The 24,995-nt window shown below is 37.8% G+C and overlaps 2 protein-coding genes across 8 annotated transcripts in view; one reads left to right on the forward strand and one right to left on the reverse strand.

Annotated features, from left to right (window-relative positions):
- Positions 1 to 24,002, reverse strand: Ald1 (fructose-bisphosphate aldolase). 5 transcript variants are annotated; one of them, XM_028187399.2, is made up of 10 exons: positions 23,862 to 24,002; positions 19,751 to 19,867; positions 18,316 to 18,407; positions 16,687 to 16,861; positions 7,657 to 7,860; positions 7,053 to 7,168; positions 6,081 to 6,180; positions 5,548 to 5,747; positions 4,847 to 4,921; positions 1 to 1,071 (listed from the first exon to the last, which is right to left on the reverse strand). In XM_028187399.2, the coding sequence occupies exons 2-10, from the start codon at positions 19,860 to 19,862 to the stop codon at positions 976 to 978; spliced, it is 1,170 nt and encodes a 389-aa protein (XP_028043200.1). In that variant the 5' UTR covers positions 19,863 to 19,867; positions 23,862 to 24,002; the 3' UTR covers positions 1 to 975. The 5 variants fall into 5 exon arrangements, with proteins under 5 accessions (XP_028043200.1, XP_028043197.1, XP_028043199.1 ...); XM_028187396.2 differs by lacking the exon at positions 4,847 to 4,921; XM_028187398.2 differs by lacking the exons at positions 4,847 to 4,921; positions 23,862 to 24,002 and adding an exon at positions 23,020 to 23,193.
- LOC114252769 (fructose-bisphosphate aldolase-like) overlaps positions 23,222 to 24,995 on the forward strand; it is an 8,838-nt gene continuing 7,064 nt past the window's right edge. The window contains exon 1 of one of the 3 annotated variants that reach the window (XM_089734049.1): positions 23,222 to 23,435. In XM_089734049.1, coding sequence (XP_089590175.1) covers positions 23,395 to 23,435 — 41 coding nt within the window. In that variant the 5' untranslated portion in view covers positions 23,222 to 23,394. Of the gene's footprint in view, positions 23,436 to 23,456; positions 23,670 to 23,917; positions 24,057 to 24,995 lie in introns of those variants that run through there. The other 2 variants (XM_089734051.1, XM_028187395.2) reach the window with 2 other exon arrangements.

Consider the following 24,995-nt stretch of genomic DNA (forward strand, 5'->3'; position numbering starts at 1 on the left):
TAATAAAATCAAGAATATTAATAGTGATAAATAATAAATCTTAAAAATATCAAATACAAACTAAAATCAACAATGTTTATTGTTAAAACAACGTTAACAAAATACATTTTAACTTACTCAAAGCTTCACAATACATACTGTAAAAAAGTAATACGTTTCTCAAATCTATTAAACAAATAATCTCAATGTAGTAGGTACATCAAACTAACAAGATTATAAATTACTAATAATCGTTTCTACGCTTTAAATATTATCATTTGTACATAAATAATGCAAATTGAATATACTTTATTTTTGCAACTTTACAGGAAACGAGAGAACAAACTGCTGCCAAAAGGCATTAGTGCGCTTGTTCACCAAAAGATGGCGTTACACGATGTAAAACACGGATTCACCAATAGATGGCGTTAAACGACATAAAACACTGCTTCGCCAATAGATGGCGTTGAAATCAAAACGCCCTCGTTTCCTCATTACCACCAATGCAGCTAAATTCTTCACTAAGTACTCTAACAAACACTGACACTAAGTTTTTAAATACACAAATTACTTTAGATATCTCAAACTTTAATGCATAATCTGTCTTTGTGCTTTTGTGACGTAAAAGTCGCCTCAATATCGCACATGAGGTGCTATAAAGTCACTTATGCAATTTTTGTTAAAACTGAACCGAGTATGAGAAAATACATTTTAGTAGAAAATACTTTTAATAGTTAGCGAGATGTTTGCTTTTACCGATAAAGTTTAAAGTTGTAGTTTAAATATTATCGTTTTTATTTCTTTAGTCTAGCAAAACTATTATAATAAGATGTTGAATTTTCCAACGTTTCTCCTGAAAAACTAAATCATTAAATTTTGCATAAGTGACGTTATCGCAACGTGTGTGCGATATGTTTTCTGTGTTTATATTCGAGTGCATATGTTGAAATGCTTATGTAATCAGTTTTGTTTGTATGTGAGCACGGTTGCGTGCGTCTAGTATGCGTGGTTGGCAACAAAGAGACCGGCGTCAGCGCCCAGACCTGTGACTGATCCAGCGACGTACTTCCCGAGAGAAGCTTGACCGTTGGCCTGTAAAAAAAAAAAAAAACATTTATCTATAAATATATTTACTTATTTTAAACAAGCGCCCGACTCCGCTCAGATCTTAACAAAAACGATATTTGACGTCGTTTTATTTATTTTAATAAAATAACACTTATTGCGGCATAACTATAATAGTTAAACATGTGCTGTCACGACACTTTTTGTAAATAATAATGTGTTCTACAAAGTCGTTGTACACTACTTTATTCTATCATCAATAGTTTTCGCAGGGCACGCGATGTAGAGAATATTTTAGATATTTTTTTTACACCTTGGGCTACATTATCCGAGTTTTCCCTAATTTTTTTCAAAAAAGATTATAGCCTGTCACTCGGGAATAGTGTCAAAACAGTGAAAGATTTTTTCAAATCGGTTCAGTAGTTTCGGAGCCTATTCAATACAAACAAACAAAAAAATCTTTCCTCTTTATAATATTAGTATAGAAGTATAGATATGACACCCATGCATGACTCATCAAATACATCAATTTTCGAACTTCGCTCCCCTGAGCGTAATACGTTTGCAATTTTATCACTCAGCAAGTGTTAAACGATCAGATTAGATTAGTAACAAAAAAACAAAACATTCACTTATGACTTATGCCTATAGAGAAAATGTCTAGTTTTTAGAATATACCTGGTTATTACTGGTGCTAGGACCTGTTGTGAGCCCGCGCGGGTATGTACCACCACCCCGCCTATTTCTGCCGTGAAGCAGTAATGCGTTTCGGTTCGAAGGGTTGGGCAGCCGTTGTAACTACTATACTTGAGACCTTAGAACTTATATCTCAAGGTGGGTGGCGCATGTTACGTTGTAGATGTCTATGGGCTCCAGTAACCACTTAACACCAGATGGGCTGTGAGCTCATTCACCCATCTAAGCAATAAAAAATAAAATAAAACCCTCAAGGGTCTACACATGTATCCCAAATACTTTTTTATTTAGGTTGCTGCACATCTGTCACTTCCCTAAGTTACCATTTATTAAGGTTTAACTAATCTCGTTACTGCAAGACAACAAACAATGGACGAAAGCAGAGTAGGGGGTATTTCTGTTCATAGTTTATTTCAAATTCAACTTAAATAGAATAAGTCTTCTAAAAATTGTCACTTTAATATAATAGGTTGGGGGAAAGTCTTTTCGCATTATAGTATGTATGAACTTGTAATAAAATCTCTTTGGCTATACTATTTGTATCTGGCTGGTTTTGGTATCATTAAAAGTTTAAATTTTAAAGAAGATAATTCCAGATTCAAATTATGAAAATGTGTGATTTTTATTTATTTTTCGTACTGTCAAGATGAATGAATCTAATGTAAAAAATTCGATACATTTTAAAATTTTACTACAAAAAAGGTAGAAATGCAACGCAAGCCGCGAAAAAAATTTACGATGGTTAATTACTAGTGCAGTGTCTGTGACAGTAAGTAGCACAAATTTGGTTTAAGCGTTTTCAATCCGGAAATTTTGATGTCAAAGATGCACGTCACTCTGGTCGCCCTATTACGGATAAAATGGATGCCATTTTTGAAAACGTGGAGCAAGATCGGCATATCAGTAGTTACGACGTTGCGGATGAACCACAAAACATTTTCGCGCATTTTAAAAAAAAATGGGTACACAAAAAAGCTCGATATTTGTGTACCTCACGAGCTTACTGAAAGATACCAAATGAACCGTGTACTCATTTGTGATTCTTTATTACAATGTAATAAAACCGAACCATTTTTGAAGAAGCTGATAACTGGTGATGAAAAGTGGATCACGTACGACAAGAACGTGCGAAAAAGGTCGTGGTCAAAGGCCGGTCAGGCTTCACAGACTGTGGCGAAACCCGGGTTAACTCGCAACAAGGTGACGCTGTGTGTGTGGTGGGATTGGAAGGGAATTATACATTATGAGCTGTTACCACCAGGCAGGACCATCGATTCTGAACTCTACTGCGAACAACTGATGAGGCAAGAAAGCAAGAAGTTGAGAGAAAGCGGCCAGAATTAATCAACAGAAGGGGTGTGGTTTTTCATCATGATAACGCTAGATCTCACACATCTTTAGCCACTCAGCAAAAATGAAGAGAGATTGGCTGGGAGGTGTTAATGCATCCGCCGTATAATTCTGACCTTGCACCTTCAGATTTCCACCTCTTTCGGTCTCTTCAGAATTCTTTAGGCAGTGTCAGGTTAACATCACGAGAGGACTGCCAAAACCAATTGTCACGGTATTTTGATCAAAAGCCCCAAAATTACTATAGCAATGGGATCATGTCTCTACCTACAAGATGGCAAAAAGTTATCGAACAAAATGGTGCCTACATACTTTAGTTAAATGCAAATAAACTATATTAGAAAATGTTGTGAATTTTCTTAAAAAATGCGAAGAAACTTTTTCCCCAACCTATTATATTCTACTTGGACACTTTCAAGGGGCACCCTTGTAAACTAAGCCCGGTTAGAGAGTCAAGCTTTCCACCTACCCCGTCCCTCAGATCAGTCTTTTTTTTCTCTACCTAAGCTAATGGTCTTGAGACCACTTCAGCCTAACCTCAACTAGTAGGTGAGCTCACGGGGCTCAAACCTGACGACCTTGCTAACACGAACCCTAACAAGAGCCGTGCTTTACAGTCTACCACCGAATCGGAATCGGCTAGTCTCTACGGACTCACCATTTATCCAAACATCAGTTTCTAGGCAACTATAATTAAATATTAAGATTCATAAATTACTTGATGATTTAGTATTTCCTTCGGTTATCACGAGTCATTTAATTAAATCACTTTTACATTTTAATCTAACTTTCGAATTGTAAATATTAAATACGAAGTGACCACGAAAACGGTACACTTCTCCAAACAATTATTTCAAAAGGAAACGAGATTAAGCCGTTTAAGTAATTTTAATTATAAAATAAATAATATTCCACTTCTTTATATATAAAAATGAATTGCTGTTCGTTAGTCTCGCTAAAACTCGAGAACGGCTGAACCAATTTGACTAATTTTGGTCTTGAATAAAAATAACAATTTTGTTTTTCCTTTGATGTGTCCCTCGTCGGACGGATTCCTTTTGTTTGTTTTAAGTTTATTTTATACAAAAGTTAAGGTCTTTTATTTATCGATTGAGGCACTACGAAGTCTGCCGGTATAACTAGCTATAAAATAAAAAAAGCTTTTTAGTTTTTCAAGCTAAAACTTACCTTGGATCCGCCGTGAAATGTACGAGGATACAGGAAGGCACAACACGAAGGACCTTTACTGACTTACGTGTCGAGTTTTAAAGGCATGATCAAATTACAAGCAAAAATAAATAAATAAAAAAAACGAATCAACAACAAATACTTTATTACAATATAAACAGATGCATTTACGTGACATTATTACACAAATGCGATATGTTATTTTACGTGCTGAAAACTACATACGGAAATATTATTCTACAGTACAAGACAAAATGCACAAGCCAAACTAAAGCATCGTATTTACTAAAAAAAATATTCAAAATAAAATACAATATACATCGAACGACTTAGACGAATTATTGTTTTTAGGAATGTATTATGAAAAAAAAAAAAGTTTCACTATATCAATCATAGATGGCGTTCAATCGATAAAAATGCATTAAAAATATAATATATTTACCTACGTATCAAATACTAACAGTCTTACAAAACTGAAATAAGAAACTTTTTTTTGGTTTTGTTTTTAAATACAAACAAATGTTAGAATCAGTCAATTCGTCCTCATTTAATAAGCGTGAGATTTGACAAAGTTCGATTTAGAAGCGGCCAGCGAAGGAATAGAGCCGGCAACGTATTTGCCGACTGCTGCGAGACCGTTGGCCTAAATATAAAAATAATTATTTATATAATGGCGGCACGTGATTGGTTCATTGCGGATGTCGTGCGATTTTCGGCGTCAGTGTTGCAAGGTGCAGACGATAGAAAAAAAAAAATAAGGAAAAAAAATATTAGTTAGCATCTACATTAGTTACAGATAACACACAAAATACAAGCATACGATAAGGCTAAATAAAAACTTCAAAACATACGAACGTAATACGTTAACTGTCGTGCTTGATATTGTTGAATTAAATGACTCACCTGATCTCTTGAATGTTTAACAGAAGCCCATAGGCGCGCAACGTGAATACCGGCGCCGACAACGAGACGTGAGGTTTAAAGTCTCAAGAGTATTATATAACAGTTGTCGCACCGTCCAAACTAAAACTCTGCTTCGCCACAGAAATAGGCAGGATAATGGCGGCGACCGGTGCGGGATCACAACGCGTACTGAATACTACTACTACCTAACCTACTAATACTACCAAGAATTGAGAGTAGTATCTTAATGTAACAACTATATTTTATAAAAATGATATTAAAACATCACGGCTTCGATGGCACTCGTACTGTCTAAGTCACCGAGCGATAGCCATCTTGCCGTCGTCAGTCCGGAAGATTCCTTACCTTAGCACGCTTGATCAGCTCCTGCTGTCCGGCGAGAATGTTCTCGGTCTTCCCTCCCCAGGCGCGGAGCACCGAAGCCTGGAGGGCGCGCCCGTAGCTGAACGTCAAAACCCAGGGCCTCTTGAGGTCCACAGCGTTGATAGCGTTCAGATGCACCGAGGCCTCCTCTTCGGACTGGCCACCAGAGAGGAACGTTACTCCTGAAAGTCGAGACTTGTGAGAAACTGAGCGCTATTACAGGAGAACAAAGATCTGGTTGCGTTTTAGCGTTTCCGATCCGGTGGTGATTAATTTGGTTTTTATTGCTTAAATGGGTGTACGAGCTCACAGCCCGCCTGATGTTAAGTGTTTATTGGAGCCCATAGACATTTACAACTCAAATGCGCCATCCACCTTGAGATATAAGTTCTAAGGTCTCAGTATAGTTACAACGGCTGCCCCGTGAGCTCACCTACTAATTCGGTAAATCTAGAATAGCCCCTTGAGGTTACTAGAATAGGTAGGGAAAAAAGAATCTGGTTGCTTGTAGTTACCGGGGACTGCGGCGGGCACGGTGCGGAGGAGGGCGGTGACGGTGGCGCGCGCGACGTCGTTGGGAGTGTACGTCTTCTTGCACGACTGACCGGCCGTCACCTGAAGTAATGCAAGCAATGTTTCAAATATCGTTATAATTCAGTAATTCTGTTAATATTTTTATTCTGACAACACTCATGATCTAATATAAAATACAGCACAAAAAAATATATACAACATAAATTTTTTTACCACCTGGATGTAGTCACTCGTTCAGATGCATAGAGTGAATCAATCATCTTATACCTACAATACATTTGATACATCAATCTCAATTTGTATAGATCGGGATATTGACGTCGTGACGTCAAGGCTCCGGCAACCACAACAAATCGACTGGTGAAAGGATATTTTGTTTAAGTAACATTTTATAGGAGAACCACTTCAAAAATGAAATTGCAAATTTAATTGAAGTTCAATTTAAAACATAGAATTACTGATACTAATATCAAATAAAGCGCAAAGAACAAAGAAAAACATCGCTTAAACCAAATAAATAGCCTTTGAACCCTCGAAATAATCCTCATTAAATAAATAAATAATAAAAATATATTTAGTAACGATCACGCCACGTTAACTGATCCCGTGCTAAGTTCGAAAAGACCTTGTGTTACAGGTACCAGATAACGGAAATAAATGTACGATTTTTATTATATACATACATATATTATATATAACAATATACATCCATAACCCTGGAAAATACATTTTATATAATATTTATCATACAAATATCTTCCCTTGGCGGGATTCGAACCCGCGAACTCTTTAGTCACAAAGACGAGGTATCATTTTTTTTTATTGCCCTTGTAGGCAGACGAGCATACGGCCCACCTGATGGTGAGTGGTTACCGTCGCCCATGGACTTCAGCAATGCCAGGGGCAGAGCCAAGCTGCTGCCTACCGCAAAATCAATGTGCAAGTTGTCTCACCATGTTGGGCTTGAGGAGTGTCCCCTCGAGGTACACGTGGTGGTCGTTCAGCGCCTTGTACACGGCGGCCAGAACGACCTCAGTCACCTTCTGGGCGCGGTCCAGGTCGTGCTCGCCTGAACAAACAACACACCGGTTGACATTTGACCTGTCAAAGCTTTTGAATTTGGAACAAACATAAATAGCTTTTTTTTTTAAACAATTCAAGAAGCCACATCTAGCGGTTCTGTTTCTTTGTGCCCCAATTAATAAACCACAGATAACACATTTACATCTTTTTGGCGGGAACGCGAGGAATGCAGTTGTGTGATTTCTTTTATTTTCTCTATTTAGTGTTTCTTCAGGTTTAAATGTGTAATAACGGTGGTTTATTAACTGTTTAGTATCTGTGAAAGTGCACAAATGTGGGAAAAAAGTCCACTGAAAAAGTCTCAGTAGTAAATGACCCCCATTTTACTGAGATTATATTTCATCCCATATCATCTCATCTCATTTCATTCCAGAAGAAGATGACACATTTAAAACATATTTTTTTTGGTCCAGTTTGTGATCAGAGCGTTGTACCAGGGTGGCATAGATACAAAGCGGTTCTCAGAGTACCAACCATCAGGTAAGACTTCGGGCTCGACAATCGGCACGATGCGTTGGCTCTGACAGATGGAAGCGTAGCGGGCGAGCACATTGGCGTTTTCCTGGATAGCTTGGTACGAGGGGGTGTTGCGGCCGATCTTCAGCACGCAACGCCACTTGGCGAAGTGGCAGCCGTCCTTCTTGTACTGGGCGCAGCGCTGAGCGAGGTCGTCCAGACCTGAATAATAAAGGACAGTATAGAATCTGACGAGATTTGACTTAAGAGATTAAGCTTTCGCAGTTATCTACGCAGTTGTGTAGGTTATTGTTTAAACCTTACCAACCTTAATTATAACGAACCTCAATATAACGACGTACTCGATTTAACAAAATTTTCAAGAGTCAATGTAAAATATACCTTTACATTGCGAAGATTTCTTGCGAACAAGCACTTCATAACGAATTTTCAACTATCAAAAAAAGTGTAAATACCTCTAATTACCGAATTTTGTCAGACCCAAAACCTTTATATAACGTTTCCACTAATGTGACCCTTAATCCCATGGTATGTGGAGCCAGTCTCGACAGGTTAGTGAAAAATTGTTACCTACCTAATTGTTTTTAAATAGAAAATACATACAGTAATTTGATAAAAATGTATTATTATTTATTAGTAGAAGTTGTTCGCTATAACAAGATGAGTATACGTAATGTTGAGGTGAATAAAAGTATAATTTTTTACCTCGTTATAACAAATGGTAGACTAACCTAACCTTAATTTAACAAACCTCAGTTTACCGAATTACTTGATATAACGACTATTTACTTGTCCCCTTCCAATTTGTCATATCGAGGTTGCACTACCATATTACCACGATTTTCACATTATATGCCTCCACAAGCCCCAGAAAGAGCCCTTCGGATAATAGCGTGTACAATATCGCGATTTAAATCAATCTTATCTCAGATTAAACTCGGTCAGTCTTATCTCAAAGTAAACGTTGGTGAGCTGATTGTGTTTTGGGAATTCTGCGATCCCAAAAAATGATATCTGTATTTTAGGTGCACATTCGTGACCTTTGAAATCATTATATTAGAATCGATAATTTTTTATTAATAATAATTAACTAAAGGAAATACTTCGATATTGACATATCCATGTTTAGCTAATCGAGAATTATTTGGGCGCTACAAAACTTCGCATTCCGAAACTGGTAGAGCCAGTTTTGGAATGTGTTGATAAGTTGTGACGACGGGCCAAGCCCCTTCTTGATATTGAAATTAGATTCGTTTCGTCATTATAAAATTATAATCATACGCTTACATGCTTATCTATATATTAATATGTGAAGCAAAAACTTTGTATCCCTTTTTACGAAAATTGCGCGGACGAAGGATTATGAAATTTTCCACACGTATAGAGAATATAGAGAAGAAGTGCACAATGCTAATAAAAGATACATTAAATCAATAAAGAAAACATTACACACACTACAAACCATGTATTTGACGCACACACGCATGTATACTATTTATTGTCAAACTTTTATTCTAGGCGTCTGTTGTCAAATTGAGAATAGATTAAATATTGTTTGTCTTTGTTAATATTTTTTAAAGTGTAGACTTGGCGGAATTTGTGATTATAGAAGTATAAAATACAATCATAATGCTTATAATATCTAATAGACAACGTTAATGTTTTTTTTAATAAAAATTATCACTGAAATTGTGTAAAGAAACGTACCTACGTTTATATGGCGTATTGCGTACACATTTATTTCTATCTATCTTAATCTACATTGAGCATGTTTTTCGCTGGAACTTCTCAGCGGATCACGGTTCCGATTCGATGGTAATATGGCGGTAGCCATCATACAACACGATTTCAAGATAAGCTTTCATATAAAGAATGCGATGTATGCAAACAACATTTGGATCGGAGGTCTACCAAGCAATATCACCCGCTCGATGGAAGATCTTCCCTCCTTCGTTAAACCTTTGCAGTAGATTCAGCGAAGCACTACTAGTAGCACAAATATAGGCGTATCCTTTCAGACTGAGCCGCGTGGGCTCGCTCACCACAAACGGCGAAACTAGAACAGCCGGCTAATCAATAGTTAAGTTATCTGGCTACACCTAATTACACGTCATTACGGATCCTCCCGATCCATTAACGGTGCTTTTAGGTACCACAAGCACCGATCACCGTCCTCGCCGAACCCGTCGCTTGCGAATTAACCCATAGACACAGCCCACTGAGTTTCTCGCAGGATCTTCTCAGTGGGTCGCGTTTCCGATCCGGTGGTAGATTCTGCGAAGCACTGCTCTTGCTAGGGCCAGTGTTAGCAACACTCCGGTTTGAGCCCCTTGAGCTCACCTACACGTTAGGTTGAAGCTGAAATAGCCTCTCGAGGCTATCAGCATAGGTAGGAAATAAAAACACCTAATATTCCTCACAGAAACTACCTATAGTATTTAGAGTACGTGCAGTCTAGCACACGCGGACCCGCTCGTATCCGGCTCGACTTGTTTACGAAGCGGGCCCGTCGGACATTATCAGTCGCGATAAGAGTCGAGCCCCTCGGGTTAAAACGTCACCGTGACACAGCACGATACGAAGGTCGGAGACCGCTCGCTTGGGCAACTTTCAAACTTCAACACAAAATTTGCTATATTTAGACTTTATCTACTACGAATATTGTGATATTGATGTGCCTTTGGAAAACATACAGCATTGTATTATGAAGAAGCAGTGTGTACTTAGCTTAAATTCCTTGTCTATGTCCAACCATAGACAGTCAATTTAGTTCCATCTTTAGCCGCTAGGTGCTGCCAGCAAGTATAAAGGAAGCGCAGCCATCTTTGATCTTCATATAGCGTTGTGTACTTTCGTACTGTGAAGTCGCAAGTCCACAAATATTTATTCGACTTCTTATTAATTGCAAAAAATATTTATTTTGTGTTTCTATGAGTGTTATTTTGCAATCATTACGAGTATTATTTACCAATCCTATCATCGGACGCCATGAATCACGCATCATCTGTTGGAGGTGATGTTGAGTCAAGCTCCATAAATTCCGAGAGGGAAGATGTCCAGGCGAGACGCGATGGAGACGCCTCGCGTTCGAACAGCTCGTCAAGCGAAAAAGAACAAAAGGAGTCTCTGCGTAAGAAACGACGGGATTCAAAGGTAACGGTCGATCTTCGGATCGTCTCGTTATCCCACCAGGTCAGTGACGTTGTAAATCTAATAATGCATCAACTGTGTGTAACAATTGAATGTAACGAAAATTGTTGTAAACAAATTGATCTCGTCAATACGGAAATTTTGACAAAAACACAACAGATTTAAACTAATAATCTTTGTAACATAATGACTGAAAACTTTGACAAATCGTCTCCGTCGTACAAGTTACCCGTAAAAGCGTTTTAAATTGTATACGGAAAAAAGGGCCGTATGGATAGAAATAAGACGTCAAAGTTTAATTTCCGTGGTCTCTAACAAAGTATCCTGTTGCCAACGCACCACTCATTGAGGAATTTTTGTTTGATAATACTAAATTGAAATCTATTCAGTCCCTCGGAGGGCTACAATCCTATTTGTCACGACCTCGTAAAAAAGGCAAGCCAAACATTATAAACAATCATAGTCCGTAACATCTGGCACAATCCAGAGGGGGGCAATTAAAGACACCGACGAGAGGCACTGAGTGCCACCAAAATTGTAATAATTTGTAAACCATATATGGTTACCAAATACCGTAAAAAAAAAAAAAAAAAGACGGATCAATGCGTCCAATTTTCGATCTTCGAGAGTCTAACAAGGTCGTAAAGATAAAACACCTAACTGTTTTCGGACACCTCGGTACCAAACTTTCTCCACCCAGGGGACTGGATGATAGAATTGAACATTTCTCAGGAATATTTTTCTAGTATCAGTCGCAAAATTTCGTCGATACTTCTTGAGGATCAGTACCAAGGTACCAGTATCAGTACCTTCAGGAAGGAATCGGTACCCTCTTATGAGTTAGTATGAAATGACATGCCTACCCTTCGGTCTGGCTTCAGAGCCACACCTTTTTTGCTTCTATAACATGCGGGTCGCAGAGACCTTGCGTGCAAAGGGAACTCGAGTGCTAGTGTCTACCTAGACGACTTCCTTTTGGTCGACCAAGACAAATCCAAGTTGAAACTTCAGGCTGCAGAAGCTGTGAAGCTTTTGGATTAACCTTTTTTGCTTCCATAACATGCTCGGTCGCAGAGACCTTGCGTGCAAAAGGAACTCGAGTGCTAGTCTACCTAGACGACTTCCTTTTGGTCGACCAAAACAAATCCAAGTTGAAACTTCAGGCTGCAGAAGCTGTGAAGCTTTTGGATTATCTGGGCTGGCATGTCAATTTCCATTATATAGGGTGCTCGGTCGCTCGGTCGCGGAGATATTGCGTGCAAAGTCGAGTGCCAGCTTACCTACACGACTTAATCTTGTTTCACCAAGACAAATAAACGTTTTTGTTCCCATAGCATGCTCGGTCGCGGAGACCTTGCGTACATAGGGAAGTCAAATGTTAACGTACCTACGCGACTTTCTCTTGGTCCTTGAAGACAAACACACCTTTTTGCTTCCATAGCATGCTCGGTCGCGGAGACATTGCGTGCAAAATCGAAGTGCTAGCTTACCTACACGACTTGATCTTGTTTCACCAAGACAAATAAACGTTTTTGCTCCCATAGCATGCCCGGTCGCGAAGACCTTAGTACATAGGGAAGTCAAATATTAACCTACCTACGCGATTTTTTCTTGGTCCATGAAGACAAAAACACATTTTTTGCTTGCATAGCATGCTCGGTCGCGGAGACATTGCGTGCAAAGGGATGTTGAGTGTTATCCCACCTACGCAAATCCCACCTGGTTCATCAAAAAAAATCCAAGTTGAGTCTTCAGGCCACATAAGCTGTAAAGTTCTTGGATTATTTGGGCTGCCAAGTCAGCCTTACAAAAAAAAAAAAAAATCAATTAGTACACAGGTTCAAGAGATGACATGTCTAGGGATTCGATGGAAAATTGCGAGAAATAAAGTGGCCACTCAACAACATCCTAGCTCAAACTCTGACGGAATTACATCAATCTACGCTAACTTGCAAATTTTCTTGCGAAGTTTCAAGAAAAAACACCCCCGTAAAAAACAGGCCATCCTGTATGTGTTAACAATTAAATGCAGTGCTGACGCGGAGCCACATGTCAGACATTGCCGATGCACAAAACCAACCATTTCCTGGCAACGGAAGCTTCGGACATGTGTAGGGGTTACAAATGCAGTGCTGACGCGGAGCCACATGTCAAACATTGCCGAGACACAAAACCAACCATTTCCTGGCAACGGAAGCTTCGGACATGGGTAGGGGTTACAATTAGACAAAATATTAACGTCCTGTCTATGGTCAGCTCAACAACAGAAACTATTCACCCACAAAAGAGCTATTTGCAATGGTAGTGACAATCAAAATGAATCTGAAAGTATTTCACTAGCGTTGACCTTTCGATTTTTAAACCTAAGCGATAAGTTCAAGATAACTGTCAGCTTAACTCTCGGGGAAATACAACATCGTAGCCGACAGGCTATCACGAGGACATCAACCTGCGAAATGACACTTTGTACCACAAGTGACCACAAAAGTTTTTCGAAAGTGGGGTCATCCGGATATAAACCCTTTCGCCGACCAAGATTGGACCTAGAGGATGCAACTAGCATGGAGAATTCCTCCTCTCAACCTTCTCCCCAGAGTACTGACTCACTTCAACAGTGTTTAGGGAACCTACCTGGTAGTGTTCCCAGACTGAACGAAAGCATTTGGGTTTCCAAGCCCTCAGATCCCGAACGCTAGATAACTCGCACGAAATCCAAAACCTTCCTCCTCCACAGGTTAAACATTAACCCTGAAAGCTTGGGGGGGGGGGGAGGTTGTACAAATAATAGACTGGTCTACACAGGAGAAGATTTATTGAAAATTAGCTGGTGTCAATCCACTTTGTCAGCATATTTACCAGCAACTAGAAGATGGTGCATATGGTGCTACAGTTTTAAAATTGATCCTAAGTCTGCACATGTTGCCAAATTCTTTCTTCTTTTCCAAAAAAGTAAATTTTGCCTATAAAACAATCCTTCTGCATCATAAAGCAGCGCTGTCGACTTTCTGTGGGCGAAATACATGTAGGACAGCAAACATTCTCAAGCTCTCTAATAAAAATTGCTATTCTAAAAAAGCCATCGGAATAGCTAAACAAAATTCAACTACTTATTACAATTTTACTAAGTGTAGTCCCATTCACATGAGATCCGAAAATAGTTCTAAATTGGTTTTCTTCAAACCCTGCCACCAGATCACGCCTCAATGTAGCTTGAAGGACACCAACATGCATGTTGCTGGCTACTGGACGCAGAGTTAATGACCTTACTTTGCTCAACATTTCTAAAGACAGTTTCTTTGATAACAGAGAAAAACATCTTTCTGATACCAGTCTTTGGGTCTAAAATTGAAATCCATACTCTTCAATAATCTGCATAAGTGCCTTCTAAACATGAAACTAAAGACATGCCCAGTAAGATTCGTAAGGACTTTTTTCTATGTGTGTTGTCACAAAAGCGGCATCCCGTACTGTAATTGGAAACTGGTCTTCGTTCAACCTTACGAGGTAATGGCATCAACGCATCTCTAAGAAGTTGTAGATCAGCAGTAGCCTCTGAGATGGATTGATAATGAACCAATGGACGAAATACTTTCTAGAGGCAATTGCAAATCATCCAAACGTTTACAATAATTATTGCCGAATAATAGAGCTTCCTAAAGATCCTCACGATTCTTTTTTTCAAAACATTTACTCCTACATGATGTATATACATCATTTATACAATTTATACATTTTATTGTATATACAAGATAAAATGTTTATTACAAACTTATAAATATTTTTTAATTATTGAATTAACAGGGAAGTTAACAACTGTGTTTTTTCGATTTAATAATTATATAAATTATGAACATTATCATTGGGCTTCATAATTTTATTATGGCTTTACCTATTTCATCATAGCGTTGTGCTTAATACTTTCACCAGCAGATAACAAACACGTCTTCATAATACAATGCTGTATGTTTTCCAAAGGCACATCAATATTACGGTTTTACATAACAATAAAACCGATATTATGTGCCGAGAAGGAAAACATACAGCATTGCAGGAAGGTCTTCCTGGTGAAGACTATGAAGATCAAAGATGGCTGCGCTTCCTTTATACTTGCTGGCAGCACCTAGCGGCTAAAGATGGAACTAAATTGACTGTCTATGGTTGGACATAGACAAGGAATTTAAGCTAAGTACACACTGCTTCTTCATAATACAATGCTGTATGTTTTCCTTCTCGGCACATAATATCGGTTTTATTGTTATGTAAAACCGTAATATTCTGTAAAAAACACTTGTACGGCTTATCTTGCGTTTTTTTTATTTGCTTTATTTCGTCAGACGTGACCACAAAAACAGGAAAGTAATTGAAAAAATATAGTGACAATAGTGATCATGAGATTAAATTGTTAAAAATAATTTTAAATTACGTCTAAGATTCACGAAAACCAAAAAAAATTTGTTACTGTTCTGGTAGCTTGCATCAGAAATAATTTGTATTAATAAAAGCCTTTTAAAATTTTAAGACCGACAACAGTGCATAGGTCAAAAAGAGTTCAGTGCCTAACAAATCACACGTTCGTTGTGATAAGACGAAATTACGCAATACAATCGTTCGAAATATATTTATTGTGTAATCATATACAGTGTAACTTGTATCAACAACAATGAAAATAATATTAACAATACCTACCTTAATAATACGGTATAACTAAAACTAGAAAAATAGTTTAGGAAAAAATGGCGGTAGTTAGCAAAACATTCAAAATTACATCCGTAAACACAAAAACTGTAAAACATTCGAATCGTTGTTATAACTACTGAACCGTGCAACCGATTGACTTGAAACTTGGTATCCATGTAGAAAATACATGTACTTAATGGACAGGCTAATATTTATATGAGTGTTGGACTCCCTAATTATAATGACAATAAATAATAATGTTAATTCTAAATGCTCAGCGAAGCGGGCGAATACGGCTAGTGAGAATATAAAACGCGAAACTCGAAAAATAGTTCAGTTAGCAGTACTACACTATTCGTATGAACATTTTACAAGTGTTCAAAGTTTGATAATGATACAAGAATTAAAAGACTGAATATTAATTGAGAAGTTCAAGTCCTAACCTAATCTAGCTCAAGTAATTTGTAGTATACTATTGTTAAGGCAAGAGGGATGCCCGCGCAAATGCACAAATATTCCTATCGCGAGATAGTGTATGGCAACAATTTTCCCACAACATTGACACTTTAATCTCACGTGTAAGGTGGACATTCCATTAACCGCCTAAAATCAGAAGGGTTGTGATTTCGATGGGCAAACTTATTTGACAAAGATCAAGTAGCTTATGTCCTATCTATCTCTATCTATCACAAGGCGCTCAATTAAGCGCCTAAGGGCGTGATAGAGGGTACAAGACCGCGCGGCAGATCACCGTTACGATGAACCGACCAAACACTTTTACTGGTGGTAGGACCTCTTGTGAGTCCGCGCGGATGGGAACCACCACCTCGCCTATTTCTACCGTGAAGCAGTAATGCGTTTCGGTTTGAAGGGTGGGGTAGCCGTTGTAACTATACTTGAGACCTTAGAACTTATATCTCAAGATGGGTGGCGCATTTACGTTGTGAATGTCTATGGGCTCCAGTAACCACTTAACACCAGTTGGGCTGTGAGCTCGTCCACCCATCTAAGCAATAAAAAATAAAAAAAACAAAGGCAGCTCTAAACGGTCCCGTTAACGAGTGCACAAGAAGGGCCGCGGTACGCGAGGAATGGCGACGTCTGGTGAAGCGCACCACCAACCGAATTGATAACCACGACCACTCTGCCAAGAGTGCATGCCACTAAGAAGTAGCTTAATTCATCGCCATATAAACGTACCCTGGGTGGTGCATTCGTCTTCCGATCCGAACAGCGGGACGACACCCTTGTCGACCTTGATGCCGGGGATGATGCCCTTCTTCTCCAGCAGGGAGACCAGAGGCGTTCCATCGTCAGCCTTCTGGTAAAGGGTCTCGTGGAACAGGATCACACCAGAGATGTTCTCGGAGAGCACCTAATGAACAAATCAACGTGATAACATAGGGTTGCCGAAGAATCATAGTTTCGGAGTCATGTGTTTCAGATATAATTAGAATTTCAGAGATGTGATTTTCAATGCCAAGATCCAACGTAACTATTTCTAGACCGCAGCCAAATTCATTAATAATTCCAATAATTTAGGCAGCAACAAATTTCATATTTATTAAATTAGGAATTTCGATTTTGTACACTTTTGCCTGTCAGCCATATAAATGAATTGAATAATACGGATTTAGATAAAAAAAATTCAAGTATGTATTATCTACATAATATTTTGCAATGACAAGATTATGAAAATCCTTATAACCGTTTGTATAGTACAATATGGTATATCATAATATATTTGTCGCTTAATAAGCCATAATCAAACCAATCAAAATGTAATTATTCAAAATGCACTTCTGTTGATGACGATCCTAAATGATGGTTTTATTATTTCGTTGAAGTCAGTTTCCTTGGCTGTTAAAATTTTACTATGCACATTTTTATCACAAACCAGCAACACGTTCCATACATCAATGACAATAGATGTGTTATTGCATTCGATATTTAAGACTTAATAGTACCGTGGTATGTATAGCAAAAATGTTTCCTTGCATATTCGCTGATAGCATAGGTAAGGGCTGCTATTACTATTATTTATTATATATTTAGCCCAAGTACACACTGACTAGTAGATGAGCTCATGGACGCAACCTGAGTTACTAAACCTGGCTCTAGCGTGAGCAGTGCTTCACAGAATCTACCTCCGAAATCTATCCCACAGCGGGTTGTGTCTATAGGCTAATTCGCCCGTCAAACTCTTCGTTCGTCGTAACCAATGAGTTTGACGAGGACGGTCACCGGTGCTTAAAGAGCCTTCTATACATGCCCTTCAAGCACCGTATGCACTTTTTTATTGCTTTTGTAGGCAGACGAGCATACGCCCCACCTGATGGTAAGTGGTTACCGTCGCTCATAGACGTCAGCAATGCCAGGGGCAGAGCCAAGCTACTGCCTATCATTGAATACTCTCCGTAAGCCTCGTTTGAAGAACATGTCACTTTATAGTCACCATCATGACTCACCTGCACTTCTCCCAGCCACCTGGCGCAACATGTTTTCTCCTTCCATACTCCTCTATCATATACAATTTCTTCGCTCACTCCCCTCTTACACATATTTAACGTCTTTCACGAAATCCATCCATATCTTCTTAGGTCTACCTCTTCCGCTATATCCTTCCACATTCATAGTTAACACTCTCTTACCAACCTCATTTTCATTTCGTCTATCCATTCTCGTTATTCCACACATTCATCGCAACATTCGCATCTCTGCTGCATGTCATCGCCTTTCTTCCGCCATTTTAATGGTCCAACAAGCTGATCCAAACAAGTCACTTTATACATGTCACTCTATAGTTTAAAGCAAAATAGTCATACTCACAGCGTCAGAGCTGAATAGGAGTTGGCGATAACGACGACGGTTCTCCTCTGTGTTCTCCACGCCGATGTCCTGCAAGCGCTTGCCCATTGTACCTATTAACACAAAATTACATAAATCGTACCTACTCCAACGATCGACTCGTGACCACAAAACTAAAAAGCATTCAGTGTGCTTAGTGCGAGTTTTTTAACGTTCTCGATAGCGTAAAAGTTAGCTCATATTTGTGTGGAACGGGAACGTTTGAACTCTCAGACACAGCCCACTGAGTTTCTCGCCGGATCTTCTCAGTGGGTCGCGTTTCCGATCCGGTGGTAGATTCTGCGAAGCACGGCTCTTACTAGGGTTCGTGTTAGCAACGTCATCAGGTTTGAGCCCCGTGAGCTCACCTACAAAAGTTAGGGTTACGCTTAAATAGCCTCTCAAGGCTCTCAGCTTAGGTAGGAAAAAAAAAAAAAAAATTGCGTACGTTTGCCGCTAGGGGCGCTGTTCCAACTGCATACAAAATTGGCTTAACTTTTACGCTATCGAGAACGGTAAGAAACTCGCACTAAGCACACGGAAAGTCGTAAATACATAATATAGCTAAAACAGAAAACGCTAGAGTAATTTTAAATACAACTACGAATCGCGATACCAAAAAAAAAATACTAAATGGTGTTTCACATTAAAATTCACTAAACAATAAAATGCACAAACAAACCAACTCATTATTCTTTTCGCACTGCTACACAAGATTACTGGCCCCTGAATATAGACAACACGTGAATTCCGTCATAGACCTCGAGAATCTTTCTTTTTATTTTTTTTTATTGCTTAGATGGGTGGACGAGCTCACAGCCCACCTGGTGTTAAGTGGTTACTGGAGCCCATAGACATCTACAACGTAAATGCGCCACCCACCTTGAGATATAAGTTCTAAGGTCTCAGTATAGTTACAACGGCTGCCCCACCCTTCAAACCGAAACGCTTTACTGCTTCACGGCAGAAATAGGCGGGGCGGTGGTACCTACCCGTGCGGACTCACAAGAGGTCCTACCACCAGTAATTAAGCAAATTATAATTTTGCGGGTTTGATTTTTATTACACGATGTTATTCCTTCACCGTGGAAGTCAATCTTAATATACAATGGCCGCCGCACCCTTCGAAATAGGCGAAACAGGCCAGGCCTACACGCTCCGACTTACAAAATGCCCTAGTAATTACACAAAGTACTGAAATTTCCGAGTTCGATTTTTGCTATACGATATTGTTTCTTTACGGTGGATGTCTTCCATGAACAAATATTTTCTAAAAAAAATTATTCGAACACTCTCAAAGTCACACCGCTTTATAATGGGTAGTATACCGGACGGTATAATCTTTTGAGATACGATGAATTCAAGAGGCTATTCTTACATTCTGAAGATGTATTATATTCTGCAGATTTTAACATACCGGTGGATTCGTCAGCAGCCAGGATACCCTTTGCGGGAGCTACAATTGCTTGAGCGATCTTCTTGAGCTCCTCCTGCAGCTCAGGAGTTGGGTATTGAAAGTAGGTGGACATTGTTGCTGTAGCAAGAAAAATCGTTTAAACATCATTAGATTTTTTTTTATTGCTTAGTTGTGTGGACGAGCTCACAGCTCAGCTGGTGTTAAGTGGTTACTGGAGCCCATAGACATCTACAATGTAAATGCGCCATCCACCTTGAGATATAAGTTCTAAGTCTCAGTATAGTTACAACGGCTACCCCACCCTTCAAACCGAAACGCATTACTGCTTCACGGCAGAAACAGGCGGGGTGGTGGTACCTACCCGTGCGGACTCACAAGAGGTCCTACCACCAGTGATTACGGAAATTATAATTTTGCGGGTTTGATTTTTATTAAACGATGTAATTCCTTCACTGTGGAAGTCAATCGTGAACATTTGTTAAGTACGTATTTCACTAGAAAAGTTGGTACCCGCCTGCGGGATTCGAATACCGGTGCATCGCTACATACGAATGTACCGGACGTCTTATCCTTTAGGCCACGACGACTTTTAAAACTTATAAACTAAAATAAAATACTATTAAAATAAATTAATAGGTCAGAAGCTCACGGCTAACTGAAACACAATATCATCCTGTAAAAAAATTTCAATATACAAAAAATCTTTCGAATAAAGAAAAAACATATAAAAGATTCAATTTATTTGAAATCTATGGACAGATAATGTTTAATGAGTTTAATGAGCTCCGGGATTTTGTTCCAAAGCCAAACAAAATGCATACACCCCTAAAAAGGATTAGTTACAAGCATATTTAACCAGTTTCTTCCTAATGATCAGACTATGCAAATCACAGACTCAGATGCAGTTCCACAAGCATGATCATGGATGCATTACATCTTCCAAGACATATTAGGATGTTATATTGCATGTTATCTTATAAATAGCATAAATAGACCTCTAGTGAAAGTCGAATGTTTTGACATCAGCAACTTTACTTCATAATTATAAGCCGCTTGCCTTATCAGAGGATAACAGTAGGCAAACAGCTTAATTCGGCGGTTAGTACTGCCCCATATCTGACCATATATTATCATTCTATATCCTCCCCTTATTTCAATCTTGAATCTTTGAGTAGTTTACTACAATCGATTTATCTAATCCTTTAAAAGAAACTTTAACTTATCATTTGGCATTTAGAAGTATTCATGTCATCAGCCTATAGCAGCAGTCGGTGAACCGGGGTAAATTACCCCAAATGGGGTAAGATGAAATTTTGGGGGGTAAAAATGAAACTTTTGTGAGTAAAAAGTATATATTGAAGTGAAACTTCTTTAGAACCGTTGTGATTTCAAACCCGATGAAACGAAATGAAACGAAAAGAAAAGATTTTTTTTTTTTTTTTAAATTATCATGGGGGCTATGATATGAAAGATGCTAAAAAGAAGCGATTTCGTTTTTTTTTGTTCTTCGCCATGGGGTAATATCAACTTACACAAAAATATTTTGGGGTAATAATTAAAAAAGTTCCCCGGCTAAGATACTCAACATCTCACAATTTAGAGGTGACATGGCTGTTTTATCCTATCATCATGATCATCTGTCCATTTATGCAATTTTAAAGAACTACAAAAATAATAATGGTCCATTTACAAATTAAAAAAAAAAAACTATAATTTAGAGACAGAATTTTTTTAATAACAAAATTAAAATAAAAGGGTGATTTTTGTTAGGAAATTCAGTGCAGATGCATTAAGTGACTCGTTTCCTTAAAAATTTTGATTGATAAAAAATAATTAACTTTAATATTATTAGACCATCTATTAAAAACAATGAGGATCACTTTGGGACATCGGAACATGGAAAAAAATATATAGTACAGCCACGTTAAACAAACCATTTAACTCAAATTCATAAAGTCAATCTGCCAGAATTGATATTGAACTTCTCAATTGAAAAATTAAATGTAAATGGCTACATAAGCAGCAGCATTGTCTTATTTCAGTATTTTTTTATATTTCATTTGCTTATACTGGACAGACAAACTCACAGCCTACATACCACCCCCACCATGATACATGAAGTTCTAGTGTGACATGGGTTGTGTAATGGTTGTCAGACTCCTCAAAGTGGATTGCAAAACTGCTCCGTAGCAGAAATGGTATGTGTCGTTTTAATAGTCAAAGAACACTGCCACCTGCTCTTTGCATTTCAATACTCCTGTATTACTTTAGTGAAATAAAAAAGTGCCTTATTTCTCTAACACAGTTAAAGCACAAGAGTAGCTAATGAGTACTAAGGCCTCCTCATGCTTATTATTCTTCTATGGTTTTTATTCAATGAAATTAAAATATTTACAATTTTTGGAATTAAGAGATAATGTTGGATATAATTTAGCACATGTCCTGTAAATTTGTTGATTATAATAAATATCAGAAGCAGTTACATAGCTAACAACTTTTTGAAATTTAAATCAAAATTAAATTGATATGGGCACAATGTTGGTAATTAATTTTATTCATCCAAAAAAATATACATTTTTTTTTTGTTTTCAGGGTAATTTTCATAATGTTGATGTTCAAAATTCCAATCAATGTGTGGAATAGATTTATAACAAGGCATACTGTTACATGGTGAGCAATTGTATTGCTTAAAAAAAAAACAATTGATTTAATACATCACTGAATATTATATTCAAAACAGGATTACATAATGACCATAGGTTTTAACTATGTAAACGACAATTAGGATCTATCTCAGAACATCTCTGACAAGAGCTTTTATACAAGGGTGAGATATTCAAACAAGTACAGATATGAACTAATTATGATCTACGAAATAGAAATGTAAATAAGGAAGATGCATTTATAAATAATGTAAGGAAGAATACTACACGATAAGGTCACAACAGGAAAACTACATCGAAATTAGAAATGAGTGTTAAAGAGTGATATACACTTAAGGAAGGCAATATTATTAAATAGGAATATTATTAGAGTACCTTAATTGAATACATTGAGACAGATGAGACCATGTAAGAATACTCTATTCCAATTGTAATTTTACCTTTGGTACCGAACCCCGGCCTCCATCCTGACTCCGGTGGCCCTTTGCCTTTACCCTTCTTTTTGCCTTTAGGTGGCATTGTTTTTATTTTATTTACTTAATTTTTATAAAATTTCTATTCAAACATACTCGACAGTGTTTTCATATTTCAACAAAACAAACTTACCAGAGATAGCCTTAGACTTATGATCGGCTTTTGTTTAAACGCAAAGAGAATTTATATTTAACCGATTAAAAAGTTTCGACTCTATACCTCCGTGCATTAATTTAATTATTTAATGATAATGAAAAATCAGGCAATAGTAGGCATGTTGACAACTTTCTATGAAAATTGACAGTTGACACGAAGTCTATAGGTTAAGTAAATATTGAAATGGTCCCAGTGAATAGTCATAAAGACATTTTTTTAAAACGGACTTTTTTTACTTAACATACAAAATAAACCCAGCAGCACTTTGTAAAATTAAGATTATGATTAGAAAGTAATTTCTAGTACAGAGTATACATGACCTTTAAAGGTCATTGACTGCTATTATTGTTTATGAATTACAAATTCGACCCTTTCGACCCAAACCCTTTCTGGTATGTAAATTGCGGTTAGAAACAGAGATTACGCGATCTATTCATATTGTTGGTTAACCTAGCAACTGTTGGATTTCTTTTTTAAATGGTTCAAAATAATGATGCGAAATAAATTTTCTTACATTGCAGTGATAAAACATTTTTTTTTATTTAATGAGTTCATAATCTTTGAGTCAGAGAGGCTCTCTTAAAATTTGTGAAAGTTTCGAGTGTTTTATTTAGACAGGTACCATGGTAAGCATACGAATGTCTGATAACAAATTAGCCATATAATTTTAGTTTTAAAGCAATTGAAGTTAACACTCTAGAGTAGGTTTAATCTAAAACACAGTTTACACGGGTTACTTACTATCACATTAAAATGAGAATTATTAGGTTTATAACCTTGCCCATAGTTTGTTATTTTAATAAAATAAGTTAACTTACATTATTTTTTTATTCTTGTATTAATTACAACACGAAAGACTAGCACTTTTCGGATCCGCTACTACACAAGTAATGCTGGGCTGGCAAAATAATAAGTCGCCGAGAGGACACGCGAAAAGGTCATTTGAAGGTCCAATGATGATAGCGCATGACAGTTCTAACTTCTGATACAACGCCATCTATTGAACTTTTTGTGTAAGCCACTGTTAATTTGAATTGTAGCAAACATTGCAGTTTATGTTATCCTTTATTTACGATTATTGGAATAAACATTTATTGAATGGAACGTAAGATGTCGCTATTTTTCAAGGCTGGTTCGATTAACTTTCTCTAAAATACTAGTGGTCCCGCAGTAGTCGAAATTCAACTAGAATTAATTGAAATTTTAAGTTTGAAAATTATTAAGGTTCTATTGTCAAAAACTATTTATTATCTTCTATAATCACAAATTTCGCCAAGACTACACTATAGACAAATAATATGAAACATAAACAATATTAACCTTTTCTAAATTTGACTACAGATTTTAAGCTTCTTTTTTTTTCTACCTAAGCTGATAGCCTTGAGAGGCTATAATATCAGCGTCGCCTTAACTAGTAGGTGAGCTCACGGGGCTCAAACCTGATGACGTTGCTAACACGAACCCTAGCAAGAGCCGTGCTTCGCAGAATCTACCACCGGATCGGAAACGCGACCCACTGAGAAGATCCGGCGAGAAACTCAGTGGGCTGTGTCTGTGGGTTAATTTACTCGTCGAGCCTTTCGTGGCAAGCGACGGGTTCGACGAGAACGATGACCGGTGCTTGAGGTACCTAAAAGCACCGTTAGTGGATCGGGAGGATCCGAAATGACGTGTTTGGGGCGACGTCGACTGCTTTCCATTCTGTCCGCAAGATCGGGAATGTAGTTACCGGCGGCCACGATGAGAGAGAGGGTTCTCGTGTCGTGCCGCTTTATCGAAGTGGGATTTTAAGCAATAACAAAAGTTTGACAATAAACAAAGGGTATATGTGTGTGTCAAATACATGGTAGTGCGTGTAATGCTTTTTTTATTGATTTAACGTATTATTAATGCATAATTAAAAAAAATATTAGCATTCTGCACTTCTTCTCTATATTGTTTATAAGTGCGGG

The sequence above is a fragment of the Bombyx mandarina genome, chromosome 16 (genome assembly GCF_030267445.1).
Source record: "Bombyx mandarina strain Sakado chromosome 16, ASM3026744v2".
Taxonomy (NCBI): Eukaryota; Metazoa; Arthropoda; class Insecta; order Lepidoptera; family Bombycidae; genus Bombyx; species Bombyx mandarina.

Excerpts from the sequence above, each read along its gene's own strand:
- Ald1 (XM_028187399.2), bottom strand. The coding sequence starts at position 19,862 with ATGTCCACCTACTTTCAATACCCAACTCCTGAGCTGCAGGAGGAGCTC. Across the intron at positions 5,748-6,080 it reads CGTGCCCGCCGCAGTCCCCG|GAGTAACGTTCCTCTCTGGT; the intron begins GTAACTACAAGC and ends CTCGACTTTCAG. Across the intron at positions 4,922-5,547 it reads AGCTGATCAAGCGTGCTAAG|GCCAACGGTCTCGCAGCAGT; the intron begins GTAAGGAATCTT and ends TTTTATATTTAG.